This window comes from Crinia signifera, chromosome 9 (assembly GCF_055691185.1).
Source record: "Crinia signifera chromosome 9, ASM5569118v1, whole genome shotgun sequence".
Lineage (NCBI taxonomy): Eukaryota > Metazoa > Chordata > Amphibia > Anura > Myobatrachidae > Crinia > Crinia signifera.
The window spans coordinates 19,933,247-19,961,039 of NC_139225.1; the positions used below are offsets into that span (position 1 = coordinate 19,933,247).

The 27,793-nt window shown below is 49.3% G+C and overlaps 1 protein-coding gene across 2 annotated transcripts; it reads left to right on the forward strand.

The window, feature by feature from the left end:
• Window positions 1-2,455: 2,455 nt before the first annotated feature.
• On the forward strand, window positions 2,456-27,454 carry RAB14 (RAB14, member RAS oncogene family). Of its 2 annotated transcripts, XM_083161328.1 has the most exons (10): window positions 2,456-2,610; window positions 14,828-14,883; window positions 16,822-16,877; window positions 18,690-18,748; window positions 20,729-20,782; window positions 20,969-21,146; window positions 22,795-22,861; window positions 23,647-23,734; window positions 23,824-23,854; window positions 25,714-27,454. In XM_083161328.1, the coding sequence occupies exons 4-10, from the start codon at window positions 18,697-18,699 to the stop codon at window positions 25,889-25,891; spliced, it is 648 nt and encodes a 215-aa protein (XP_083017454.1). In that variant the 5' UTR covers window positions 2,456-2,610; window positions 14,828-14,883; window positions 16,822-16,877; window positions 18,690-18,696; the 3' UTR covers window positions 25,892-27,454. The 2 variants fall into 2 exon arrangements, with proteins under 2 accessions (XP_083017454.1, XP_083017455.1); XM_083161329.1 differs by lacking the exon at window positions 14,828-14,883 and having other exon boundaries at window positions 2,477-2,610.
• Window positions 27,455-27,793: the final 339 nt, after the last annotated feature.

Genomic DNA, 27,793 nt, shown 5'->3' on the forward strand with positions numbered 1-27,793 from the left:
ATATAATAACTGGTAATAATATTCTCTGTACATCGCTGCGGAATATGTGTGCGCTATATAATAACTGGTAATAATATTTTCTGTACAGCGCTGCGGAATATGTGTGCGCTATATATATAAAACTGGTAATAATATTCTCTGTACAGCGCTGCAGAATACAGTATGTGTGCACTATATAATAACTGGTAATAATATTCTCTGTACAGCGCTGCGGAATATGTGTGCGCTATATAAATACCAGGTAATAATATTCTCTGTACAGCGCTGCGGAATATGTGTGCACTATATAATAACTGGTAATAATATTTTCTGTACAGCGCTGCGGAATATGTGTGCGCTATATAAATACCTGGTAATAATATTCTCTGTACAGCGCTGCGGAATATGTGTGCGCTATATAAATACCTGGTAATAATATTCTCTGAACAGCGCTGCGGAATATGTGTGCGCTATATAAATACCTGGTAATAATATTTTCTGTACAGCGCTGCGGAATATGTGTGCGCTATATATATGACTGGTAATAATATTCTCTGTACAGCGCTGCGGAATATGTGTGCGCTATATAATAACTGGTAATAATATTCTCTGTACATCGCTGCGGAATATGTGTGTGCTATATAAATACCTGGTAATAATATTTTCTGTACAGCGCTGCAGAATATGTGGGCGCTATATAAATACCTGTTAATAATATTCTCTGTACAGCGCTGCAGAATACAGTATGTGTGCACTATATAATAACTGGTAATAATATTCTCTGTACAGCGCTGCGGAATATGTGTGCGCTATATAAATACCAGGTAATAATATTCTCTGTACAGCGCTGCGGAATATGTGTGCACTATATAATAACTGGTAATAATATTTTCTGTACAGCGCTGCGGAATATGTGTGCGCTATATAAATACCTGGTAATAATATTCTCTGTACAGCGCTGCGGAATATGTGTGCGCTATATAAATACCTGGTAATAATATTCTCTGAACAGCGCTGCGGAATATGTGTGCGCTATATAATAACTGGTAATAATATTCTCTGTACAGCGCTGCGGAATATGTGTGCGCTATATAATAACTGGTAATAATATTCTCTGTACAGCGCTGCGGAATATGTGTGCGCTATATAAATACCAGGTAATAATATTCTCTGTACAGCGCTGCGGAATATGTGTGCACTATATAATAACTGGTAATAATATTTTCTGTACAGCGCTGCGGAATATGTGTGCGCTATATAAATACCTGGTAATAATATTCTCTGTACAGCGCTGCGGAATATGTGTGCGCTATATAAATACCTGGTAATAATATTCTCTGAACAGCGCTGCGGAATATGTGTGAGCTATATAATAACTGGTAATAATATTCTCTGTACAGCGCTGCGGAATATGTGTGCGCTATATAATAACTGGTAATAATATTTTCTGTACAGCGCTGAAAAATATGTGTGCGCTATATAAATACCTGGTAATAATATTCTCTGTACAGCGCTGCAGAATATGTGTGCACTATATAATAACTGGTAATAATATTCTCTGTACAGCGCTGCGGAATATGTGTGCACTATATAATAACTGGTAATAATATTTTCTGTACAGCGCTGCGGAATATGTGTGCGCTATATAATAACTGGTAATAATATTTTCTGTACAGCGCTGCAGAATATGTGTGCGCTATATAAATACCTGGTAATAATATTCTCTGTACAGCGCTGCAGTATATGTGTGCACTTTATAATAACTGGTAATAATATTCTCTATACAGCACTGCGGAATATGTGTGCGCTATATAAATACCTGGTGACGACGGCCACCCGCTATTTTCCCTCGTGGGGGTCCAGGACCTCAGTAGAGGGAGAATAGAATAGGTGGCGAGTGTAGCAAGCCACCGTGCCCGCAGTGTGGCGATCACAGCGAGCCCGTAAGGGACTTTGTTGCGCCGCTCACCATGCTGTCTGAGTCCGGGCAGTCAGGATCCCGACTGTCGGAACCCTATACCACACCCAGAATATGTGTGCGCTATATAAATAACTGGTAATAACAGTCTCTGTACAGCGCTGCGGAATATGTGTGCGCTATATAAGAAACTGTTAATAAATAAATAATAGAATAACCCAGGAAATATTTGTCTATTTGTCAGAGTGAAAGGTGTATTACCGACTGACCCCCCCCCCCCCCCTACACACCACACTGACCCCTCAACCACTCCCATACCCCCCTCTCCCAAAGCATCTTGGACCAGGACCCTCCAGCCTCCATGTGACATGGGTTGAGCGGTCACCCGACCGGCGCCCAGTGACCAGGGGGGCCCCGTCTGGACTCCCGGAGACGCAGCGTTATCACTGTCAGGGGCGGGGTTACTATAATGGTATTATCTGTGACGGCACCACGTGACCTTCCCATCAGCGTCTCGTGACCGCGCTCATTGCTGCGGGATGAGCGCGTTCCAGCATCGCGGCCACGCCCACCCTGGAACCCGTTGGGAGCGCGCCGGGAAACCCCGTGCAAGCGACGCCGCCATCTTGGAGATACAGAGGGAGGAAGAGAGGAATTCTGACAGGGAACGGAGCACACAGAGCGGCTGCTGCACCGACACCGCTCCCGCACAGGTGAGAACCCAGCCGGAGGGGTGACTGTACCCCTCCTCCACTTCCCTGCACCCCAACCGGGACACTGCCTCCTACTGTCATCTCCCTGCACCTTCACCGGGTCACTGCCTCCTACTGTCATCTCTTTGCACCTTCACCGGGTCACTGCCCCCTACTATCATGTCGCTGCACCCTCACCGGGTCACTTCCCGCCAGTATTGTCTTCCTGCACCCCAATTATGCCCCAGTATAGTGTCCATGCACCCCTAGTGGGCCCCAGAACCCCAGTATAGTATCCATGCACCCATCCTGGGCCCCAGAACCCCAGTATAGCATCCATGCACCCCTACTGGGCCCCAGAACCCCAGTATAGAATCCATGTACCCCTTCTGGGCCCCAGAACCCCAGTATAGAATCCATGCACCCCTACTGGGTCCCAGAACCCCAGTAAAGTATCCCTACACCCCTACTGGGCCCCCGAACCCCAGTATAGTATATCTGCACCACAACTGGGCCCCTGAACCCCAGTATAGTATCCCTGCACTCCGACTGGGTCCCCGAACCCCAGTATAGGATCCCTGCACTCCAACTGGGCCCCAGAACCGCGGTATAAGATCCCTGCTCTCCGACTGCGCCACAGAACCTCAGTATAGTATCCCTGCACCCCGCCTGGTTCCCAGAACTCCAGTATAGTATCTTTGCACCCCGCCTGGTTCCCAGAACCCCAGTATGGTATCCCTGCACCCCGCCTGGTTCCCAGAACCCCAGTATAGTATCCCTGCACCCCTGCCTGGTTCCCAGAACCCCAGTATAGTATCCCTGCACCCCTGCCTGGTTCCTAGAACCCCAGTATATTATCCCTGCACCCCGCCTGTCCCACTTAAACCCAAGTATAGTATCCCTGCACCCTGAGTGGGCAGTGGGACCCCAGTATAGTATTCCTGCACCATGACTGGGCCCCAGAAACCCCAGTAAAGTATCCCTCCCCCTGACTGGGCTGTAGGACCCCAGTATAGTATCCCCGCACCCCGACTGGGCCCCAAAATCCCTAGTATGGTATCTCTGCACACCAACTGGGCCCTGGTTAACCAGGCCTAGTATCCCTGTGCCCTGGCCACCCCATCAGAGTATCCCTGCACCCCGAATGGATCCCAGGACACCAGTATGGTATCCCTGGGCCCCGGCCACCCCAGTACAGTATGTTTGCACCCAGACAGGGCCCCGGAATAGTATGTTTGCACCCCGAATGGGCCCCAGAACCCAGGTATAGTATGTCTGCCCCTGACTGGGACCCAGAACCCCAGTATAGTATCTCTGCACCCACAAATGACTCCCAGCACTGTGGTATAGGCGCTCCGCACCCCTGACAGGTCACATGTCTTCCTGAGCCCTCCCTGTCCTGCCTTCCTCCTTGTTTATCTTATGTATTTCCTTTCTACTATACCTCTTTTCCTCCAGACATGGGGACACACAGGGTCTGCTGTCTCTGGAATACATGTCATTGTTGTTTGCTTGGTAGATTAGAGGTTAAGTCATCCTATTGTATGGCCCTGACGTTGGGGAACTGTATTGAATGGGCCACTTATGTTTGTTTGCATCTTGCCCAGACCCCACCTGTGTCTGCAGCTCTTTGTCTGCACTGGGCAGGCAGTACTGCAGGGTACTAGAAAGGGGGATTATACGTGGCCCTGTGTCGGGGGCTGAGTGTTTCCGGAAGTCCAATCCCGTGACTATAGCTCTTGTTTGTTCTCCTGTGTTGCCGGGTAGTGTCAGTCCCAGCAGGGATCAGGACTAGGCCTGCAGCCTGTCACCACCTCTATCTCCAGGGCCGGGCGTGTGTGGCTTTCCAGTTTACATCCTGTGTCTGCTGCTTGGGCCGCTCCTAGTATGACAGCGATGCACATACAGGAATTCACCTGAGCTCATCGCTGCAATACCAGGCCTGTCAGGAGCTGAGTACTGCCTGTACAGGGATAAACCACTGGGCACGGGAGCTAACCCCTTTGTCCTCCTATGAGCCCAGCACGGGTCATTTGTGAGGCGGTGTATAAGGTCGGTCGCACAGATTTGGGTGGCTTTGTGAGATGTTCTGCAGCCATCACTGTGTATACCGTGGCTCTCATGAATAAGTCATGATGATCAGAGCGAGGAGGAGATCTCTGCGTGGTCACATCTTACTCGCGGCTGCATGCAGTCGTACAGCCAGTTCCCAGTAGCTCGGATGTTATGATGTCACTTGTACTGTATTATATACTGTGAGCACGTTAAGGTTACCAGTTCCTGTTATAAACTACCCCTCCCAAGTCTACTGTCAACCCCTTTTTGGGGGGGATATAAAGACCTTTACCTGAGCTGTTTATTTGGGGACCTATAGACAGAGGTACTATGGGAAGTGACGCCGCCGTTCTGCGCTAATAGTTGTTGACATACTTTATTTATGTTGCAGAACAGCCTGTTTCATCCATTATACTGTATATAGGACAAAGTAACAATGGAAAGGCTTGTGGCATTATGTACGGGTATGGTTCTGGGTTGTGTTCGCTGGAAGGTCTCGCTGAGGACTCGCACAAGTCATTGCTGTGATGGGTAAACAGATGACTGCTGCTGTAGCACACATTGCTGCTAGTCTGTTACGCCGCATTAGGTAAACATTCCCAGAGTTATGTATCTTCTATATTCCAGTGTATTTAAATTTGGAGTATACTCCATGTTTGTCACATGCATACATGTGCACACTGGAAAGTTAGGAGCTACAGGCACTTCTGAGGTGCAATGTACCCCAGGTTTAATTGATGCACACTCAGTGATGTCGCTGGCTCTTAGTGACTGGATAGGCTGCACTCTCAGTGATGTCGCTGGCTCCTAGTGACTGGATAGGCTGCACTCTCAGTGACGTTGCTGGCTCCTAGTGTCTGGATAGGCGGCACTCTCAGTGACGTCGCTGGCTCCTAGTGTCTGGATAGGCGGCACTCTCAGTGACGTCGCTGGCTCCTAGTGTCTGGATAGGCGGCACTCTCAGTGATGTCGCTGGCTCCTGGTGACTGGCTAGGCTGCACTCTCAGTGACGTCGCTGGCTCCTAGTGTCTGGCTAGGCTGCACTCTCAGTGACGTCGCTGGCTCCTAGTGACTGGCTAGGCGGTACTCTCAGTGACGTCGCTGGCTCCTAGTGTCTGGATAGGCTGCACTCTCAGTGACGTCGCTGGCTCCTAGTGTCTGGCTAGGCTGCACTCTCAGTGACGTCGCTGGCTCCTAGTGACTGGATAGGCTGCACTCTCAGTGACGTTGCTGGCTCCTAGTGTCTGGATAGGCGGCACTCTCAGTGACGTCGCTGGCTCCTAGTGTCTGGATAGGCGGCACTCTCAGTGACGTCGCTGGCTCCTAGTGTCTGGATAGGCGGCACTCTCAGTGACGTCGCTGGCTCCTGGTGACTGGCTAGGCTGCACTCTCAGTGACGTCGCTGGCTCCTAGTGTCTGGCTAGGCTGCACTCTCAGTGACGTCGCTGGCTCCTAGTGACTGGCTAGGCTGCACTCTCAGTGACGTCGCTGGCTCCTAGTGTCTGGCTAGGCGGTACTCTCAGTGACGTCGCTGGCTCCTAGTGTCTGGCTAGGCGGTACTCTCAGTGACGTCGCTGGCTCCTAGTGTCTGGCTAGGCTGCACTCTCAGTGACGTCGCTGGCTCCTAGTGACTGGATAGGCTGCACTCTCAGTGACGTTGCTGGCTCCTAGTGTCTGGATAGGCGGCACTCTCAGTGACGTCGCTGGCTCCTAGTGTCTGGCTAGGCTGCACTCTCAGTGATGTTGCTGGCTCCTAGTGACTGGCTAGGCTGCACTCTCAGTGATGTCACTGGCTCCTAGTGTCTGGATAGGCTGCACTCTCAGTGATGTTGCTGGCTCCTAGTGACTGGCTAGGCTGCACTCTCAGTGACGTCGCTGGCTCCTAGTGACTGGATAGGCTGCACTCTCAGTGATGTTGCTGGCTCCTAGTGACTGGCTAGGCTGCACTCTCAGTGACGTTGCTGGCTCCTAGTGTCTGGATAGGCTGCACTCTCAGTGATGTCACTGGCTCCTAGTGACTGGATAGGCTGCACTCTCAGTGACGTTGCTGGCTCCTAGTGTCTGGATAGGCGGCACTCTCAGTGACGTCGCTGGCTCCTAGTGTCTGGATAGGCGGCACTCTCAGTGACGTCGCTGGCTCCTAGTGTCTGGATAGGCGGCACTCTCAGTGACGTCGCTGGCTCCTGGTGACTGGCTAGGCTGCACTCTCAGTGACGTCGCTGGCTCCTAGTGTCTGGCTAGGCTGCACTCTCAGTGACGTCGCTGGCTCCTAGTGACTGGCTAGGCGGTACTCTCAGTGACGTCGCTGGCTCCTAGTGTCTGGATAGGCTGCACTCTCAGTGACGTCGCTGGCTCCTAGTGTCTGGCTAGGCTGCACTCTCAGTGACGTCGCTGGCTCCTAGTGACTGGATAGGCTGCACTCTCAGTGACGTTGCTGGCTCCTAGTGTCTGGATAGGCGGCACTCTCAGTGACGTCGCTGGCTCCTAGTGTCTGGATAGGCGGCACTCTCAGTGACGTCGCTGGCTCCTAGTGTCTGGATAGGCGGCACTCTCAGTGACGTCGCTGGCTCCTGGTGACTGGCTAGGCTGCACTCTCAGTGACGTCGCTGGCTCCTAGTGTCTGGCTAGGCTGCACTCTCAGTGACGTCGCTGGCTCCTAGTGACTGGCTAGGCTGCACTCTCAGTGACGTCGCTGGCTCCTAGTGTCTGGCTAGGCGGTACTCTCAGTGACGTCGCTGGCTCCTAGTGTCTGGATAGGCTGCACTCTCAGTGATGTCGCTGGCTCCTAGTGTCTGGCTAGGCTGCACTCTCAGTGACGTCGCTGGCTCCTAGTGACTGGATAGGCTGCACTCTCAGTGACGTTGCTGGCTCCTAGTGTCTGGATAGGCGGCACTCTCAGTGACGTCGCTGGCTCCTAGTGTCTGGCTAGGCTGCACTCTCAGTGATGTTGCTGGCTCCTAGTGACTGGCTAGGCTGCACTCTCAGTGATGTCACTGGCTCCTAGTGTCTGGATAGGCTGCACTCTCAGTGATGTTGCTGGCTCCTAGTGACTGGATAGGCTGCACTCTCAGTGATGTTGCTGGCTCCTAGTGACTGGATAGGCTGCACTCTCAGTGATGTTGCTGGCTCCTAGTGACTGGCTAGGCTGCACTCTCAGTGACGTTGCTGGCTCCTAGTGTCTGGATAGGCTGCACTCTCAGTGATGTCGCTGGCTCCTAGTGACTGGATAGGCTGCACTCTCAGTGACGTCTCTGTCTCCTAGTGACTGGATAGGCTGCACTCTCAGTGACGTCTCTGTCTCCTGGTGACTGGCTAGGCTGCACTCTCAGTGACGTTGCTGGCTCCTAGTGTCTGGATAGGCGGCACTCTCAGTGACGTCGCTGGCTCCTAGTGTCTGGATAGGCTGCACTCTCAGTGACGTCTCTGTCTCCTAGTGACTGGATAGGCTGCACTCTCAGTGACGTTGCTGGCTCCTAGTGTCTGGATAGGCGGCACTCTCAGTGACGTCGCTGGCTCCTAGTGTCTGGCTAGGCGGTACTCTCAGTGATGTTGCTGGCTCCTAGTGACTGGCTAGGCTGCACTCTCAGTGACGTTGCTGGCTCCTAGTGTCTGGATAGGCTGCACTCTCAGTGATGTCACTGGCTCCTAGTGACTGGATAGGCTGCACTCTCAGTGACGTCGCTGGCTCCTAGTGTCTGGATAGGCTGCACTCTCAGTGACGTCTCTGTCTCCTAGTGACTGGATAGGCGGCACTCTCAGTGATGTCGCTGGCTCCTAGTGACTGGATAGGCTGCACTCTCAGTGATGTCGCTGGCTCCTAGTGACTGGATAGGCTGCACTCTCAGTGATGTCGCTGGCTCCTAGTGACTGGATAGGCTGCACTCTCAGTGATGTCGCTGGCTCCTAGTGACTGGATAGGCTGCACTCTCAGTGATGTCACTGGCTCCTAGTGTCTGGATAGGCTGCACTCTCAGTGATGTCACTGGCTCCTAGTGTCTGGATAGGCTGCACTCTCAGTGATGTCACTGGCTCCTAGTGTCTGGATAGGCTGCACTCTCAGTGATGTCACTGGCTCCTAGTGACTGGATAGGCTGCACTCTCAGTGACGTCATTGGCTCCTAGTGACTGGATAGGCTGCACTCTCAGTGACGTCATTGGCTCCTAGTGACTGGATAGGCTGCACTCTCAGTGACGTCATTGGCTCCTAGTGACTGGATAGGCTGCACTCTCAGTGACGTCATTGGCTCCTAGTGACTGGATAGGCTGCACTCTCAGTGACGTCATTGGCTCCTAGTGACTGGATAGGCTGCACTCTCAGTGACGTCGCTGGCTCCTAGTGACTGGATAGGCTGCACTCTCAGTGACGTCGCTGGCTCCTAGTGACTGGATAGGCTGCACTCTCAGTGACGTCGCTGGCTCCAGGTGGCTGGATAGGCTGCACTCTCAGTGACGTCGCTGGCTCCAGGTGGCTGGATAGGCTGCACTCTCAGTGACGTCGCTGGCTCCTAGTGACTGGATAGGCTGCACTCTCTGTGACGTCGCTGGCTCCTAGTGACTGGATAGGCTGCACTCTCAGTGACGTCGCTGGCTCCTAGTGACTGGATAGGCTGCACTCTGTGACGTCGCTGGCTCCTAGTGACTGGATAGGCTGCACTCTGATGGCGCTGGCTCCAGGTGGCTGGATAGGCTGCCTTCTCATACTCCTTTCACATTAAAACCGGGTTGCCTATTATACAGAGGGCGACCCGTGTTTAAGCCTTCTTTATGACCCAGATAAACACATCAGCATCCCGGAAATTACTCTGGTTATTTTGACGATGTAAAAGGGGTATCCGTGATGTCACTGGCTACTGGTGACTGGATGGGCTGCACTCAGTGATGTCACTGGCTACTGGTGACTGGATGGGCTGCACTCAGTGATGTCACTGGCTACTGGTGACTGGATGGGCTGCACTCAGTGATGTCACTGGCTACTGGTGACTGGATGGGCTGCACTCAGTGATGTCACTGGCTACTGGTGACTGGATGGGCTGCTTAATTCTCGTGATCATTGGCTGAGCTGAAACGTCCCCTTATGACTGCCGCACGCTATAGGCAGCTGTTTCCATGCTGATAGTATTGTTATATTATTATTGTTAGAGCTGAAACCTGACCCCTGTTATTATTGTTTGTAATCTATTTAAACGTAAGGAAGAAATGTCAGATCATATATCAATCTGAAGAGCACGTTTTGCACCCCATTACTTTTTAGATCATGATACTTGGGATCTTTATATTTCCTCAGGAGTACTGGGGGTCTTGGGGTTCCCATACAGAATATAATGCAGACAGTCTGACAGTCTAATCCTAACTGTCCTGAGTTCATCCCCTGTATGGTCAGAAGCGGGACACGGTGTGGATACAGCCCCTGTCTGGCTGTTATGTCTATGGGGGTTATTCTAGTTCACTCGGAAAGGCACAATCACTCTCTAATGGGCAAAACCATGTGCACTGCAGGTGGGGCTGATGTAACATGTGTAGAGAGAGTTAGATTTGGGTGAGGGTGTACTTCAAACTGATATCTATATTGCAGTATAAAAATAAAACAGCCAGTATTTACCCTGCACAGAAACAATAAAGCACCCAAATCTAACTGTGATTGTGCCTTTCCGAGTAAACTAGAATAACCCCCTATGTGCGTATATGATGGTGGGGATGTGCATAGTGTCCGGTATAGACACCTACACCAGACCCTTCATCACACCTGACAGAATCGTGTTTCTTAGACTGCTCTATTCTGCTGGTTTCCATGGCACGGCTCTGTGGGTGCCTGGTGACTGCCCGACAGGGGATCCCACCTGACAGGGGCTATTCTCCTCCCATAGAGGGAGAATAGAACCTGTGGCAAGCTCAGCGCTCCCTCAAGGGGCTTCTTTGTGCTCGCCCCCCTGTCGGAGCACCGGCAGTCGGGATTTAGATGTTTGGATACTGACTGTAGAGATCCCGCCTGTCAGACAGCCATACCACACCCGCGCTCTGTAACCCGTATTCTTATAGCGGGCAGTTGCTCTGTTGGGTGTCATTCAGTGGCATCTGCACGGAAGAGCAATTACATCCCCCCCCCCCCCCCCCCTATCAGTCTAAAAGTGATTCCCTTTCTTTCTTTCTTTCTTTCTTTCTTTCTTTCTTTCTTTCTTTCTCTGTTCTATTGATGGGAATCAGTAACCTGGCAATAAGCTTGCTAGATGCTATGACTGTATGTGTTTGATATCAATCAGGACGTTGGGGTGTTTATGGGACATGCGTAAATACATGCTATATTCTTGCCTGAATAATCCTGTATTCTCAATAATGGATCAGTATTGGGTGACCAGGCTTTCCCACATGCACTATATTGGTTTGGGTACCAATAACAGATGACAATCATCAATTTGCTCCCAAACTCCTGAAAATGAACTAAAACTGTGGTTCATACAAGTTACTGGTCAGACCATCTCCAGAACATTGGGTCTGGTGGGGTCTGTTGTATGTACATATACAGATGGTGACTGTTCATGAGCCACGGGAGCACACACCGGCTATAGCGTAAGCACCCAACGATACAGTTCAGAAGGCCAAGATGATTGATAGCATTCATTACATTGCCCTGTGTGTATGCACTTTTACCAATAAATGGTTATGTACCTACCAAAACTGGTCCATAGTGATCCGGCGACAGTCCTGGGTGTCCGCGGCTTAGTTTTATGCCAGGGAAGTGAAGGCTATCCTATCTGGTGACCCATACCACAAAATGGTACTTCCTAATGGCAGCGGCCTCTCTCAGCAGGTGAATGCGCCCTCAGGGATGGTTTGAGGAACATGGCATAGTTCAAGGCCTTAAAGCAGGCATGTCCAACCTGCGGCCCTCCAGATGTGCTAAAACTACACATCCCAGCATGGCTTGCCACAATTTGGCTATTAGGGAATGCTAGAATGATGGCAAGGCATGCTGGGATGTGTAGTTTTAGCACATCTGGAGGGCCGCAGGTTGGACATGCCTGCCTTAAAGGATCTCCTGCCAACGTCTAGGTGCCAGGAATCCCAGGACACCTGTGGAGGTCTTGTATAGACCATGCCTCAACGGGTCGGAGCTGTTTCAAAGGCACATTTGGGCACGATAAGTAATCGGCACCTGCAGAACAACTGCATATCGCCAACTGAATATGGCCCCCCCATCCCATCCCAGGTGAAGCACTTTCTCTGGAGTGCGTATGACTGCGGGGAGGGATTATTGTCCGTCTTGATTCCAGTTCTGGCCAGCTTGGTATCTGAGCACATTGGAGCCGCATAACCCATTTCCGGGATCTCCTCTGGCCTAATTGTGTGTACAGCGTACTGGGACCAGGATGAGCGCAGCGTTCTGTCCCTGCCATTGCTTTCTTGGACTATAGATGGCTTCTCATTAGTAAAGAAAATCATTAATTAGCTTTGAAATGTGCAGTTACATATTCATTAGCCGTCTGTTATCCTTTCCTTGTCACAGGGAATCTTTTATGAACGGAACAGAGAGTCACTGCTGCAGTCAGTGCTGTCTGTCTTGTTTGCTGCCATCCGCTGTGAGGTCACATGATGGGAAAACTAGTTTCAGTTCCGCTGTTAAGCAATAAATGCCTTATGCTGGTTATATAGATATTAAAGACATTATGGGGGTAATTCAATCGTTTTTTTTTTTTCTTTTTACCCGATTGTCCGTCTAAAGTAAAAGGATATTGTGTTGCGTTAAAAAAAACTATTTTGTTCAGGTCACGCACCTACAGACCAGATTTAACAGCAAAACCAGACTAAATGAACGGGGTGATGCAGAAAGTGTTTGGGTGCCAAAACAGGAGAGTTTGTCTTGGCTTGTCGCTTCCAGAGGCTGCGGCCTGTATTTTATTCCCTTTCACAGGGTTGGCTCTGTAATTTACAGTGGCGGTAACGTTAGGTGTTTTATGCTTGATATACCATTGCTGCTTTGAATTTCCAGATCAGATCCAACTAGAAGCCGCCGCTTTGTAAACATATCACGTAATCTCATACTTGCCTGCAGTACTGGAGCCCTGTTGGCTTAAAGGCTCGTTCACACGTGGAAAAGAAGTGGCAGCTTTTCGCCACGCCATTCCATAGTGAGACCTTGATTGTGCTTGCCTTTATTGTGGTCAACGTCCCAACTTCGCCCCCTACTGGTGTCCCTGGACAGAGCGTAGAGCGTGGCGGCCATGCAGTAGTATTGCTCTGCTTTTAATGTCTGTAAAAACTGGGCAGCATGGGCGGTGTAGTGGTTAGCATTGCTGCCTCACAGCACGGAGGTCATGGGTCAGATTCCCACCATGGCCCTAACTGTGCTGAGTTTGTATATTCTCCCCGTACTTGCGTGGGTTTCCTCCCACAATCCAAATATATACTGATAGGTTAATAGGCTCCCAACAAAAACATTATCCCTAGAATGTCTGTGTGTGCGTGTACATGTGGTAGGGAATATAGATTGTAAGGTCCACTGGGGCAGGGACTGATGTGACTGTTCAAATATTCTCTGTAAAGCGCTGCGGAATTTGTGCGCTATATAAGAAACTGGGAATAATATTCTCTGTACAGCTCTGCGGAATATGTGTGCGCTATATAAGAAACGGGTACTTGTGTAATATCTGGGCGCCCGATTATTTGATTGTATGCCTTAACTTAAGGCATACAATCGGATGCGATTCGACGCGATTTTGCGGTAAAATCACGCCGATCGCATTGCGACCAAATCGCATGCGATGCGATCGACGTGATTTTCCATAGGATTCAATCTTAAAATGGTCCTGTTAATTTTCCCACTATCCAAGTGGGCATAGAGTTGATTTTATATAGCGTGGCGAGCGCAGCGAGCCACCGAGCCCGAAGCGTGGCGAGCGGACGTGGATTACTTAAAATGTATTCTGCGTCCCCTCGCTGCTCTCGCCATGCTATATAAAATCAACTCTATGCCCACTTGGATAGTGGGGAAATGAACAGGACCATTTTAACAATCGTGCGCATCGCATGCGATTTGGTTGCATGCGATGCGATTTTTTTTTTCTTTTTTCGACCCGATCTAAAAATCGGGCGCCCAGTTATTACACAAGTACCGAAACTGGTAATAAATAAACATATAGTGTTCCTTCTAGAACCCTGCACCTTTTTAAAAACCCGTGCAGTTCTGCTTTCCTACCTGGAGTGTCAGTCTCCTGTATGTCATCCATCTGTATTATGGTTCTTTGTGTGTTCGGTGGCAGAAAGCACAGTCATTATTAGGTGGGTGTGTGAGCCTTTAGTAGCATTAGAGAAGCAGTCTCCTCTTGTTTCCCAGTATAAGGCAGTTGCTTACAGGTGAGGTGAGGGTTACCGATGATGTAATACCTTATTATATGTGTGGAACCATCACATAAAGTTGGTTCCGTGTCACTGAAATTACTTTAAAATACTTTTTTTTTTTTTTTGTCCAAAGAGCGCAGCAACCCCTATTGGTATTTGAAGGCTTCTTACACCATTTTTTATTTAATACATTTTTTTCATATATTTATTTCATGACTTGCCGCGGGAAAATCACGCATGGGAAATGTTGAGCATTTCATGCTGCAGCGCCACCTTGGGGAATTGTTTGCGCATGATGTAGATTGGATATGTAGCTGATTTTCTGCCAAGTATTTCAGCGCTATGTAGTATTTAATGTGTCACTGTGCTGTAGTACATGATGTTTGCAGCTGCAGCGCCAAACAGGATTCCGGCCCAGCGCAGTAAAGGTAGTTTATTTATGTAGCGCATGGACGTTCCGCAGTGCTGTACAGAGCATGTTCATCCATTCACATAAGTCCCTGTGCAGCTTACAGTCTATATTTCCTTCCACATGTACGCACCAGTATATTTTTAAAGCGGGAGAAGACCCAGAGGAAATCCACGCTAGTTTGAATAGAACATACAAACTCCACACCATTAGCGTTGTGGTGGGTATCAAACAAAGCGCTCGGTGCTGTTAAGCAGTAAGCTGGCCATTGCAACATCCACACAGAGTATTTGGATGCATTTAAGGTTATAGCTGTGGCTCCCAACAGTGGTGTCACCGGGCAGCCAATAGAACCCACTTTAGATTTGGTTCTATTTGGAAAATGACAACATTGGTTTATACGGTCACCAGATCTACAGCTGCAACGTTCATGTCTTTCAGATAACACCACTTCCTGTGTGCGTGCTACGGACCTCCCTCTGTCTGCTCCGCTGCAGGTAGGCGCTCCTTCCGTTCCTCTGATTCTGATGACTTCATAGGAGGTGTATAATATTCCTGCGTTTGTCGTTGTTCCTCTTCTATCCCCGGATCATGAGCATTGGAAGATCCTCTTCCTTTTTTTTTTTTTTTCTTAAAAAAAAAAAAATGTATTCTAGTCTCAGGACAATGCGAATCTGGATGAAGGAATATGCTGAGTAATGTGTTATGACACCTGTATATTGTGTACGACTGAGACTGTATACAGCGTCGAACAGAACTTGTATTAGATAAAATGTGGGGATCCCTGACTCAGGGCCGTATTCAATTGTCCAAAGCGACAAAACACCTCAGGGCGATATGCAATTGATGGGGTTTTTCCCCGCGCTAATTATGGTCAGCACACAGCGGCTAAACCCAACCAAACAAACGGGTGACGTTTCGTGTGAATTAAGACCCCCTTGGGGTGTAAGCTAGCTGATTTGCTGGAAGTGCCCCAACAGAGCTACATTGATCGCCCTCTAGTGGTTGCCAGCAGACAAACATTTGAATACGAACCAGAGACTCAGTCGTACGCAGAGTGTTACCCAGTACATTACTCAGCACCGTCTCATTGTGTCCTAGTCGCATTGCGTTGCAGCGAAGACTCATTTATGGTAAAAGATTCTTAGACCGTGTGGCATGCCAAGAGGGGCTGCTTGTCGCAACCGCAGTAAGGAGGACAAAATCTGCACCTCGGGTGATCTGGTTTACTACCCATGTACTGTAACTGGTTATTTTATAGTACAATGGGGGCTTTATCGCATTGCATCCATTTGGTAAAGTGTAATCTGTCTGTAGTATACAACCTGCCAACAGCAGCCATATAATGTTTTTCTGTATATAAATTATATGCCGCCTTTGCCGTGTATCACTCTGTTGCTGTTTAGAAACCAGAGCTTGTTTAGCCGATTTGTAGTCTCCTAGTTAATGGATGCTCCATGTTGGATTCTTAAACACGGAGATAATGCCTGTCTTGTCTCCGCTTTTAAGCCCCAGACACACTAGGCGATATAATATTGGGCTTTTTGAGCGATGTTGTGGACCATGTCACCTAGTGTGTACACTCTGTGTCGTTACCGCCCTCGTCCAAGCATGTTCGGGTGAGGGAGGTCATCGTTAACGATGGCCATGCTGCATCACGGCTGTCCGTCCCCCCCCCCCCCCCTAACCCTCCGCCGCCATCGCCCACCTCGGAGCAAGCATTGGCAAGTATGTATGCACTTGCCATTTCCTCCCTGCCGGCGCCGGGGGGCATCCAGTAGTGTGTATGCACCATGTCTTACACTTGGGGTTTCCCTACCTGGCTAATATGAAGGCTGTTGGATCCCTCATCTGCTGTGTACCGAAGCTACGGTGCAGGCACAGCACAACGCTTGGCTATTACACATAAATGGGCACTGCCGCCGAGTCTGCAGGGTTCAGCGATTTTGTTACAGGACACCATCTCTTATCTAACTACATGCTTTTTATTTCTTAATGACCAATTCCATCCAAAACTGAAGTATCCCTTGTGGATGGAATGCCTAAATGAAACATTAATGCAGTGTATTAGGGATCTGCCTGCACACAATATTTTTGCTTTTGTCTCATGGACTTTTTTATGTTTTTACAATCCACGTGGATTAAAGCACAGTGAGCGAAGCGCTGCGCTATTTGGGGGTCCATGCCAACAGGTGTCGATATTGACACGCAGAAAATCTACTCTCACTGCCAGGACCCCTCCCGTGCTTCTTACATGGGGAATAGGCAGATTGAAGACGGGGTCCACATTAAATAGGGTTAAAGTTTTTATTTTCTAATGTATTGACACATCTGTCCCGATCATATGTGTCTGTATAGCATTGTACAGTGTGCTGACTGAGATACAGATGGTTCTCACCTGTAATTAATATGTATATATTTCTGTCTTCCACCAGGGACCTTCAGTAGACCTTTGGACTCCTCTATCCTGTTTACATTCTGTCATCTAAAGGTAATGATGTTACTCTGAGCTTTCCTCAACGTCTAATAAATAAGAGGTAAAGCAGGAATCTAGCCCAAAAACTGCACAAAATGACTGATCTATGCTGCTGGCAGGCCGACTGGACAGGAAATGACTGCTCTGTGCCGCCCGTGGGCCGACTGGACAGGAAATGACTGCTCTGTGCCGCCCGTGGGCCGACTGGACAGGAAATGACTGCTCTGTGCCGCCCGCGGGCCGACTGGACAGGAAATGACTGCTCTGTGCCGCCCGCGGGCCGACTGGACAGGAAATGACTGCTCTGTGCCGCCCGCGGGCCGACTGGACAGGAAATGACTGCTCTGTGCCGCCCGCGGGCCGCCCGGACAGGAAATGACTGCTCTGTGCCGCCCGGACAGGAAATGACTGCTCTGTGCCGCCCGGACAGGAAATTACTGCTCTGTGCCGCCCGTGGGCCGACTGGACAGGAAATGACTGATCTGTGCCACCCGGACAGGAAATGACTGCTCTGTGCCGCCCGTGGGCTGACTGGACAGGAAATGACTGCTGTGGGCCGACTGGACAGGAAATGACTGCTCTGTGCTGCCCGCGGGCCGACTGGACAGGAAATGACTGCTCTGGGCCGACTGGACAGGAAATGACTGCTCTGTGCTGCCCGCGGGCCGACTGGACAGGAAATGACTTCTCTGGGCCAACTGGACAGGAAATGACTGCTCTGTGCCGCCCGTGGGCCGACTGGACAGGAAATGACTGCTCTGTGCCGCCCGCGGGCCGCCCGGACAGGAAATGACTGCTCTGTGCCGCCCGGACAGGAAATTACTGCTGTGCCGCCCGTGGGCCGACTGGACAGGAAATGACTGCTGTGTGCCACCCGGACAGGAAATGACTGCTCTGTGCCGCCCGTGGGCTGACTGGACAGGAAATGACTGCTGTGGGCCGACTGGACAGGAAATGACTGCTCTGTGCTGCCCGCGGGCCGACTGGACAGGAAATGACTGCTCTGGGCCGACTGGACAGGAAATGACTGCTCTGTGCTGCCCGCGGGCCGACTGGACAGGAAATGACTTCTCTGGGCCGACTGGACAGGAAATGACTGCTCTGTGCCGCCCGCGGGCCGACTGGACAGGAAATGACTGCTCTGTGCCGCCCGCGGGCCTACTGGACAGGAAATGACTGCTCTGTGCCGCCCGCGGGCCGACTGGACAGGAAATGACTGCTCTGTGCCGCCCGCGGGCTGACTGGACAGGAAATGACTGCTCTGTGCCGCCCGCGGGCCGACTGGACAGGAAATGACTGCTGTGCCGCCCGCGGGCCGACTGGACAGGAAATGACTTCTCTGGGCCGACTGGACAGGAAATGACTTCTCTGGGCCGACTGGACAGGAAATGACTGCTCTGGGCCGACTGGACAGGAAATGACTGCTCTGGGCCGACTGGACAGGAAATGACTGCTCTGGGCCGCCTGGACAGGAAATGACTGCTCTGTGCCGCTCGCGGGCCGCCTGGACAGGAAATGACTGCTCTGTGCCGCTCGCGGGCCGCCTGGACAGGAAATGGCTGATCTGTGCCGCCCGGACAGGAAATGGCTGATCTGTGCCGCCCGCGGGCTGACTGGACAGTGTTTTTAGATACAAGCATGTATGTTCCCAGAAGTGGAGTATGTTTTCCATACCATGCCATAATCCCTTCCCTGCAGGACCTCACAGCAGCGTGATTTCCTCCGCCGTATAGGATATGAGATGAAGGTGGTGGGACGCCTGGCGATGAGGGTTTGATCCATACAAACAAATCAGCCCTACTTATTTTGTTTTGTTCTTTCTTCCAGCGCCATCATGGCCACTGCTCCTTACAATTACTCCTATATCTTCAAATACATCATCATCGGTAAGTGACTCTTGTCTCAGGGCACAGGTGCTAGTTTATTCCATGATCTGTTTGATGTATTGTTAGACTGTGTCCTGTTATGTTGTGTGCCCAAGCTGTGACATCACCATAGTTAATAACCATTCCGGAGTAGAAGTAAGCCTGCTGCGCTTCTCCACCAGGCTGATGATGTCACATTAACATTGCTGCTTGTAGCTCATGGGAGACACGTTATTATATTGTGTGGGAATGCCATTTCCAGAGCCACCATCTGCAAAGGGGAGTCAATTCTTTTTGACCATCGGTCAGTGCCTTCATTGTTGATTTTAAAATGTTTTGATTCAAATGATGGACTGCACTCTCTGATGTCACTAGATAGGCTGCGCTCTCAATGATGTCACTGGCTTCTGGTGACTGGATAGACTGCGCTCTCAATGATGTCACTGGCTTCTGGTGACTGGATGAGTTGCACTCTCAGTGATGTCACTGGTTCCTAGTGACTGGATAAGGCTGCACATTCAGGGGCAGATTTATTAAGTTCGTTGAAGTGTCTGGTTTTAGCACCGGCCAATCAGCTCTTAACTGTGAAGTTACAGACTTCAACAAGCTTAATAAATCTACCCCTCAGTGATGTCTTGGGCTACTACTGAATTGATAGGCTGCACTCTCAATGATGTCACAGGCTCCTAGTCACTGGATGAGTATTATTTCATATATATGGCGCCACAAGTGTTTTGCAGCACCGTACAAAAGAACAGTACAGGGATACAAAACATGTATCCCTTTCACACCGCACTTGTTAAACTGTATGTTGCCGTTTTTTTCCCCCCTTTCAAAACATTTAAAGGGGCATACACACGTAGAGATCTGTGCTAAGCAATTTTGCTTAAGCAAAAAAAGGCAGGGTAGTGGTTCAGAATGAGAGATTGCGATCAGTATCTCTCATTCTGTACACACAGACAGATTTGCAGTCATTTGCTTATCAATTTGACTAGATTGTGACTGCATGCACTGACTTAGTTAGCAAGAGATATTTAATCTCTCGGAGCATACACACAGAGATCTGTGCTTACTTTCTAAGCAATCTAGTCAGATTGCTTAGAAAATAGCACAAATTTGCTCCGTGTGTACACCCCTTAAGGCTGCAGTGGGAAAGCGCCAGAGTTCATTTACCGGTTAAAGATAACCGGTATTTCAAAAAGTTTAAAAAGCAGAGTCCTACACGTTTCAGAGCTGTTTTTTATGCAGTGAGAATGGCTCTGAAACGGTATTTAGTAATATCAACAGATTACAGACCTGTGATAGGCTGTCCCCTGTATTCTGCCTTGAAATGTGTTCAGGAGCTGTAAGTGACATGTGAGAAGAGGCCTTTGACAACAGGAGGGAAGAGGGCCCTGCTCTGAGGAGCTTACAATCTAGTAGCTGATTAGTTGCACTCTCAGGGATGACACATGTCATTAATGACTTGATAGGATGCATGCTCAGTGATGTCACTGGTTCCTAGTGACGGGATAGGCTACACACTCAGTGATGTTACTGGATAGGATGCACGCTCAGTGATGTCACTGGTTCCTAGTGACTGGATAGGATGCACGCTCAGTGATGTCACTGGTTCCTAGTGACTGGATAGGATGCACGCTCAGTGATGTCACTGGTTCCTAGTGACTGGATAGGATGCACGCTCAGTGATGTCACTGGTTCCTAGTGACTGGATAGGCTGCACGCTCAGTGATGTCACTGGTTCCTAGTAACTGGATAGGCTGGTGGTATCTCAGTGTGGCGCTGTGCTGTAAGGGATGCAGTGGTTGGAGGCAGCAGTGCAGTTATTGTGTGTGATTAATGCATAATGTAACATGGAAACACCGTCGGATAATTCAGATGCTTTAACTACTGTTATTGTAGCCTGTGCTGTAGTAATATATTATTTATAGGAAAACTTGTTGTGTTCTCCGCAGCACAGAGGGATGTGACTAAACTCTGCTGGTGTCTTGTCTGTTACAGGTGATATGGGAGTAGGGAAGTCCTGCCTACTGCATCAATTCACAGAAAAGAAATGTAAGTGTGTCACGGTGTACATGTGGTACGCCCCAGCTGGGAGTCACGTCAGGGATCTAATGTACTGGGGTCTTTGTAATGGGTAGCAGAGTACTTTTACATATCCTATGATCTGCGGGCTGGTCTGGGGACATTTTGGGGTTTTGGCCCTCACAACCTGACTGACGTAACCTCTTCCCTCCCCAGTTATGGCGGACTGCCCTCACACAATCGGTGTGGAGTTTGGTACACGGATAATTGAAGTCAGTGGTCAAAAAATTAAACTGCAGATTTGGGACACAGCGGGACAGGAGCGGTTCAGAGCCGTCACCCGAAGCTACTACAGAGGCGCTGCTGGAGCACTTATGGTCTATGACATAACTAGGTAGGTGCAGAGTATTCACCCAGAAAGTGCGAGCAACGCAGCCCGACTGATGCTAATCGTACAAAGTACTTGTTACCCCTAGGGAGGGTATTTAATCTTGGGCCACGGCTGTCGAGCTGGCCCGACAGCCGTGATCCTGTCCTGTTCTCTGTCTCCTCGACTGAGAAAACGCAGGTGGGATTCAATGTCGAGAAGGGGGCGTGTCCGTGAGCTGCGGCCGCGAAGATGTGAGCTATGGCCAGGAGCTCCTCACTTCCCGTCCGTTCTCGGCAGAACGAGCCCAACTGCTTGTGAAGACAGCATTGAATAGGGCCCCGCAGCCATTTCCCCCGTCGGGAGATGGCTGCGGGAGATTGAATACCCCCCCTTATTCTGGGTACAGACCGAAATATTTATCTGTCCAATCTATCTTTGACTTGCATAACTGATAGCGCAGGGATGTCCAACATCCATCCGGCCAACTCCTGCAGAACTGCACATCCCAGCATACCCTACCTCAGTTTACCATGCACTAAGAGAAGGGCATGCTGGGATGTGTAGTTCCACAGCAGCTGGCAGTCCGCATGTTTTAATAAGGGTTTGTGTGAGATACTGGGCTCATTGGCACGTGATGGGTGTTGGTGACAGAGACTTTCTCTGTAGATCATAGATTCAATGTCAATGGGGCTGACTCAGTTGTTTTTTGCCCCCTGCTGGGCTTCTAAAGGAATGATTGGGGTGTGGTACATTCTATTGACATGAGGGTTTTTTTTTTTTCCATAATTTCTTTGGTGTTGATGTCAACACCTGAGGATGTAGACCCCAAATTATTGTAGCGCGTATCCTTGCATAGATCGCCAGGTGCGCCTTTCCCGCATGACTCGCTACACTTTACCATTGCCGGTAAGAGTCCACGAGGGCACCTTTTCATTTGTCGACCATGTTGACTTTTTTTGTGTCTACATTTTTGACAATGTCGGCTATATGTTGACGAGCTATTGACCTAGACATTTTCTATCAGCATATGGATACGGAATGAGCGTCTATGGGACCTGTTGAGTCATTGGTCCGATCAGATACACGTTCGTAGTGACTTGTCCGGTATTAACTTAGCCCAGGGGGTACTCAAACTCGGTCCTCAGGACCCCACACAGTTCACGCTTCTCAGGTCGCCCGGCAGGTGCACTTATTACTGACACATTTTAAAAGATCCCCAGGTGGAGCTAATAATATCACTTGTGATTCTGTGAGGAGACCTGCGAAGCATGCACTGTGCGGGGTCCTGAGGACCGAGTTTGAGAACTTGTGGCTTTGCCGCGCTAAACCCGTCTTATTTTTCTTGCACCTCCAGAGGCTGCAAGGAAAAAGTGTGACTGTTTTGGCTAATGGGCCGTCTGATTGGAGCAATAATTGTTTAGTTCCCTTAGCCGTCCAGCAGGCCCAGTGTTGTAAATAGCGCAGTACATGCTACACACACACACGCGCGCGCTACATGGTTCTATGTACAGTGCAAAACGAAATGGTGTTTTACATATCCAGGACTGAAATGGTCTGTTGTCCAGCATATGGCATGGTACCCCAAATGCCCAGTATATACATAGTAGTGCCCGCTGCAATGCCTGTGAGGAGCGTGCACCGTACCTGTACTAATCTCCCCATTCTCTTACAGGAGAAGCACATACAACCACTTAAGCAGCTGGCTGACCGACGCACGGAACCTCACCAATCCCAACACTGTAAGATCATCGTTTCGTAACACCTGTCCGTAACTGCGCTCAGCGGTGTTCTAGTGCGGTTCTGCGCGTCACAAATACACCCCAAGTCCATCCTGAAGGGATTTATATGAATACAGAATAAAGCTTTCACTTACTTCTAATATTAATCAGGTGGTTTGTAAAGTGGTTACATCTGTTTCCTACGCAGATGTAAGCGAGGAACGAGCGTTTTATCCAGCTAGCGCCTGATTCGGTGTTGAATGGTTATAGGCAGACTGCATGCCTCTAACGGTTTGTACACCCTGGGCGTTTTTGGGCAGTGTTTATGCTAAGCGACTATGTGAAAATTGGCAGCAGATATATTGCTCAATGCGTACACCTGGCCTAGCGATTTTATTTTTTTTATTTTATTTATTTTTTTCTTCACGTGGGAGGTGACCTTACTTTCCACAGTAGGAGACTGTGGAAAGTGATTCACTTGGCCTGGAAAACGGACAAAGGTGATGATGCAGGAGCGCACAGTGGTCATCACCTGCCCGTCAGCGTTTTGGGACTATATTTTGAGGCGTGTTGCAGCCTGCGTCGGCAATCCCGTATGCAGATTCAGTGGCTCCAGTGCTGCGTCTCCATAGAAATGTTAGTCATCTGATCTGCACCTTTGTACATAGTGCATTAGCATACAACCTGGAATTAGGCACCAGGAAGGGATTGGTTGCTGGGAGTACAGAGATTCCAAGCACGGAGGGGGCGCCAGCAGAGCAGCGGGAGATTAGATCAGCCAGTAATTCTGTCTTCTCTCCTTGTAGGTTATCATTCTTATAGGCAACAAAGCTGACCTGGAGGCGCAGCGTGACGTCACTTACGAGGAAGCCAAGCAGTTTGCTGAGGAGAACGGTACGTTGTGGATTCAGCCGACATAAAACATCCAGCTCTTGTGTGCTGCTGTAATAACGTTTTTTAAAATTTTATTTTTATTTTTAAAGGTCTCCTGTTCCTTGAAGCAAGTGCAAAAACGTAAGTGAGGCTGGTCATGTGACGCGGTGCTTCGTCCCGTATGGCGCTAGTCTTGCTTCGGTACTTGTGAGTTATCCGGGCTGCCGATTTTGTCCTTAAGTTAAGGACACCCGACCAACGCGATGCCCGCGATTTAGCCCCAAATCGGGGGCATCGCGTCGGTCGTGGCCGTTATAAGGGGCCGCGACGCGATGCTCACGATTTCCCATAGACAGTAATGTTAAAAGACACGATGGACCCGATTTCCCATAGACAGTAATGTTAAAAGACGCGATGGACCCGATTTCCCATAGACAGCAATATTAAAATAAAATGACAATATGAAATTGTCCAATATGTTTTAAAAAAACATGTTTCATGGCCCCCCACCACCGTTAACGCCACCCCGCTATTGACGCCAACCCGAAGCGTGGCGAGCGCAGCGGTACGCGTCCTCCGACCTTTTCATGCCCTACTATCCACTAGGGCGTGGAGTGAGAATAGAATAGTGTGGCGAGCGCAGCGAGGGGACGCGGACACCTGTGAAGCCCGCAAGGGCACGCGGATACCTGTGAAGGTGTCCACGTCCCCTCGCTGCGCTCGCCACGCTTCGGGCTCGGTGGCTCGCTGCGCTCGCCACACTATTCTATTCTCACTCCACGCCCTAGTGGATAGTAGGGCATGAAAAGGTCGGAGGACGCGTACCGCCGCCCCTCGCGGGCTCGCTGCGCTCGCCACGCTTCGGGTTGGCGTCAATAGCGGGGTGGCGTTAACGGTGGTGGGGGGCCATGAAACATTTTTTTTTAAAACATATTGGACAATTTCATATTGTCATTTTATTTTAACATTGCTGTCTATGGGAAATCGGGTCCATCGCGTCTTTTAACATTACTGTCTATGGGAAATCGGGTCGGAAATCGGGTCCATCGTGTCTTTTAACATTACTGTCTATGGGAAATCGTGGGCATCGCGTCGCGGCTCCTTATAACGGCCACGACGACGCGATGCCCACGATTTCGGGCGCGATGAAAAAATCGGCAGCCCGGATAACTCACAAGTACCCTTGCTTCTATAACACACCTGTGTATAGGGCCTAATTCTGGTTGGTTTGCAGCCCCTTGAGAGGTGGGTTTTGCGGGGCAGGGGAAACCTACCAGGGCAGGTTTGTCCTGCCTAGAGGTGGTGCACACCTACTGCAGCATAGTGGTATGCCCGGAAATTTTCCGGGACAGCCCGCTGCGGCTGTGCAGCTGAGCCTGGAAAATTAGGGGTTAATGGACAAAACCATGCTGCAATGCAGGTGGGGCAGATGAAACCTGTGCAGAGTTACATTTGGGTGAGGTGTGTTCTAACTGAAATCTAAATTGCAGTGTAAGAATAAAGCAGTCAGTATTTACCCTGCACAGAAACAAAATAACTCCCCCAAATCTAACTCTCTTCACCGGTTACATCTGCCCCACCTGAAGTGGCGTTGTCCATTAAAAGAAGCAGTCTGCTTTTGCAAACAAACCTGAATCGCCCACATAGTCTCTTAGCTCATTCTCTATGGCAGGAATTGAGAACCTTCAGCCCTCCAGCTGTTGTTGAACTACACTTCCCAGCATGCCCTGCAACACAGTTTTAGTATGACCAAATAGCAAAACTGTAACAGGGCTCTAAGGGTTTGGGGAGAGGGACGTCTATTAATGACGTTTATGTGGGAATTAGTATCCTAATGGTTGTGCAGGATTGGCATTGCTTCTGTAGTCCTATCAGTGTGAATGAATCGAACACCCCCTATTGGTTCCTGGTTAGGTCATGTGACTTTAGGAACCATGTTTTAGGCGCATAGTCATGGCAGTGCGCCAGACTGACGGCTCTGCTTTCTCTCTCCTACGTAGAGGTGAGAACGTGGAAGATGCTTTCTTGGAGGCTGCGAAGAAGATCTACCAAAATATCCAAGATGGAAGCCTAGATCTGAATGCTGCCGAGTCCGGAGTACAGCACAAACCATCAGCACCCCAAGGTGGAAGGCTAACCAGCGAACCCCAACCCCAGAGAGAAGGCTGCGGCTGCTAGTGACCAAGATGGCCGCCCTGCCCTTTTCCTCCTGTCTGTCTCGAGCAGTATTTTTTTTTTCGCTGCCCCGATATCTTCTGTATATCCTACTGGTTTAAATGAAAAAAAAAAAGGTGGGGGGGACTCTGCTAAGACGACAGTTTAACACATTACTAAACTGCTACGTAACTATAGATGTATTCAGGTTATCAAAGGCAAGTCAAGTAATAAACACACCAAGTACAAAAACGTTCCTGCATGGTATAAACTGTAGAACTTTTTTATTTCCTTCCCCCCTTTTAATCGTCTTTGTGATGTCGGCACCCCATAATTTAATGCTGGACTTTGATTTGATCCAGGGCCGTCTTACAGACCAGACTCCCTCCTGTGACTTGTCTGATTCCGTCTCCCGTAGCGAATAGGGTCATTTGCTGTGAATAACTTGGCTGACGACGAGGGGGTTTGGGGGGGGTGGTGGGTTTATTCCCTGTGTCGCGGGTGTTTTGCTGCATTTACTTTTCGTCTTAATCTGGGTGTTTTTTCTCTCCTACCCCTCCCCCCTCTCACCCTTGTGCTGAGATAGCTTCAACTTTGAGATTTTAACCTTTTTTTTGTTTAATGCGTAAATATGTAAAAAGAACACACAAGACTGAAGGCGCAGTCCCTAGCATCAAATACATTCTGTGCGTATGATTTTTAACGAGGACCCATTGAGTTCCTGGCATCCGTGTATATTAGTCTGTCCCAGTGTGTGCCGTGAGACCACGTATCCGCCTCCCATCCGCACATTAGGTGTCAATGCCGTTAGTGACCTGGCGCTGCCGTAACCGCATCTATAGCCTGAAATGTCCCAATTTTTTTATTTTTGCACTTTTTTTTTAGCGCTACAGTTGTGCGATCAGCAGTGTGATAATGCGCTTTTCTCTGCGTTTCCTGCCTTATGATGTATAGAGATGTAAAAAAGGCCGGGTAACTATTGCACATATTTTGATGCTCTTTTTTTTTTCTGTTTGGAGAATTTCGATTTTTAGTTCTGCTGCTTTTCCGATTTAACTTTGTGCGTTTTTTAACACTACAGTGGGCTGGTTTTTAGAACTTAAATGCATTTTACGCAGTTAGGCTCTTGATCGCTTTCTGACGGGACGGTTCCTTTTAACACGATCAGCGGGTTGGTTTTGACGTATCATGTTGATAGCTTTTTTTTTAAGAAAAAAAAATATTTTATTTTCCTTGACGTCTACGTTCCAAACATATACGTGCTGTAACCCATCATGGTAAAGGAGACAGCAGGTTCTTTACAAGCATGGCTAGCATCCGACAGGCATGTTCCCTAACATTAACCGGCTACGCGTGAGAGCGATGGTACATCGTCAGAACTGGAAGGTTAGGGCCGCCAGAGTGCAGGGACCACAGACTACCCACTGCTAAACTTCTCGTCTCCCCCCACGGTCATTCAGTTACAGCCACCTCCTTGTAGGTGTCACTAAAGGACTTCCTTGGACTGCTGTACTATTTTTTCCCTTGATGTAACAAACAATGCTATTAATCTAAATATTTGTAAATAAAGTACCTGTATCTAGATAATTTATAACTGGTTTCATTATTTTATTTGTGGCTTCTTCGAGTGCAGCGTTTTGTAGTGTGAAATATGTTGTTGTATAGATCACAGAACTGAGCTATAGGAAATGCACCAGATCGCATAGAAAATGGGCTGAAATTGCCCTCTAGGTCTCCTGACCATGTCATCATCCACTGTCCGCTTTCTTCCCTTGGCAAGGTGGCAGATGTCAGATCTTCATCTGGTTTTATCCTATCAGCAGGAAGGCAATCTATCCTACATTATGTAATCAATCTTTGTGACGAGGGATCCTACCATGTATTGTGGGTGGATCATAGGGCTTTCCCTGCTCAGAACAAGTCATG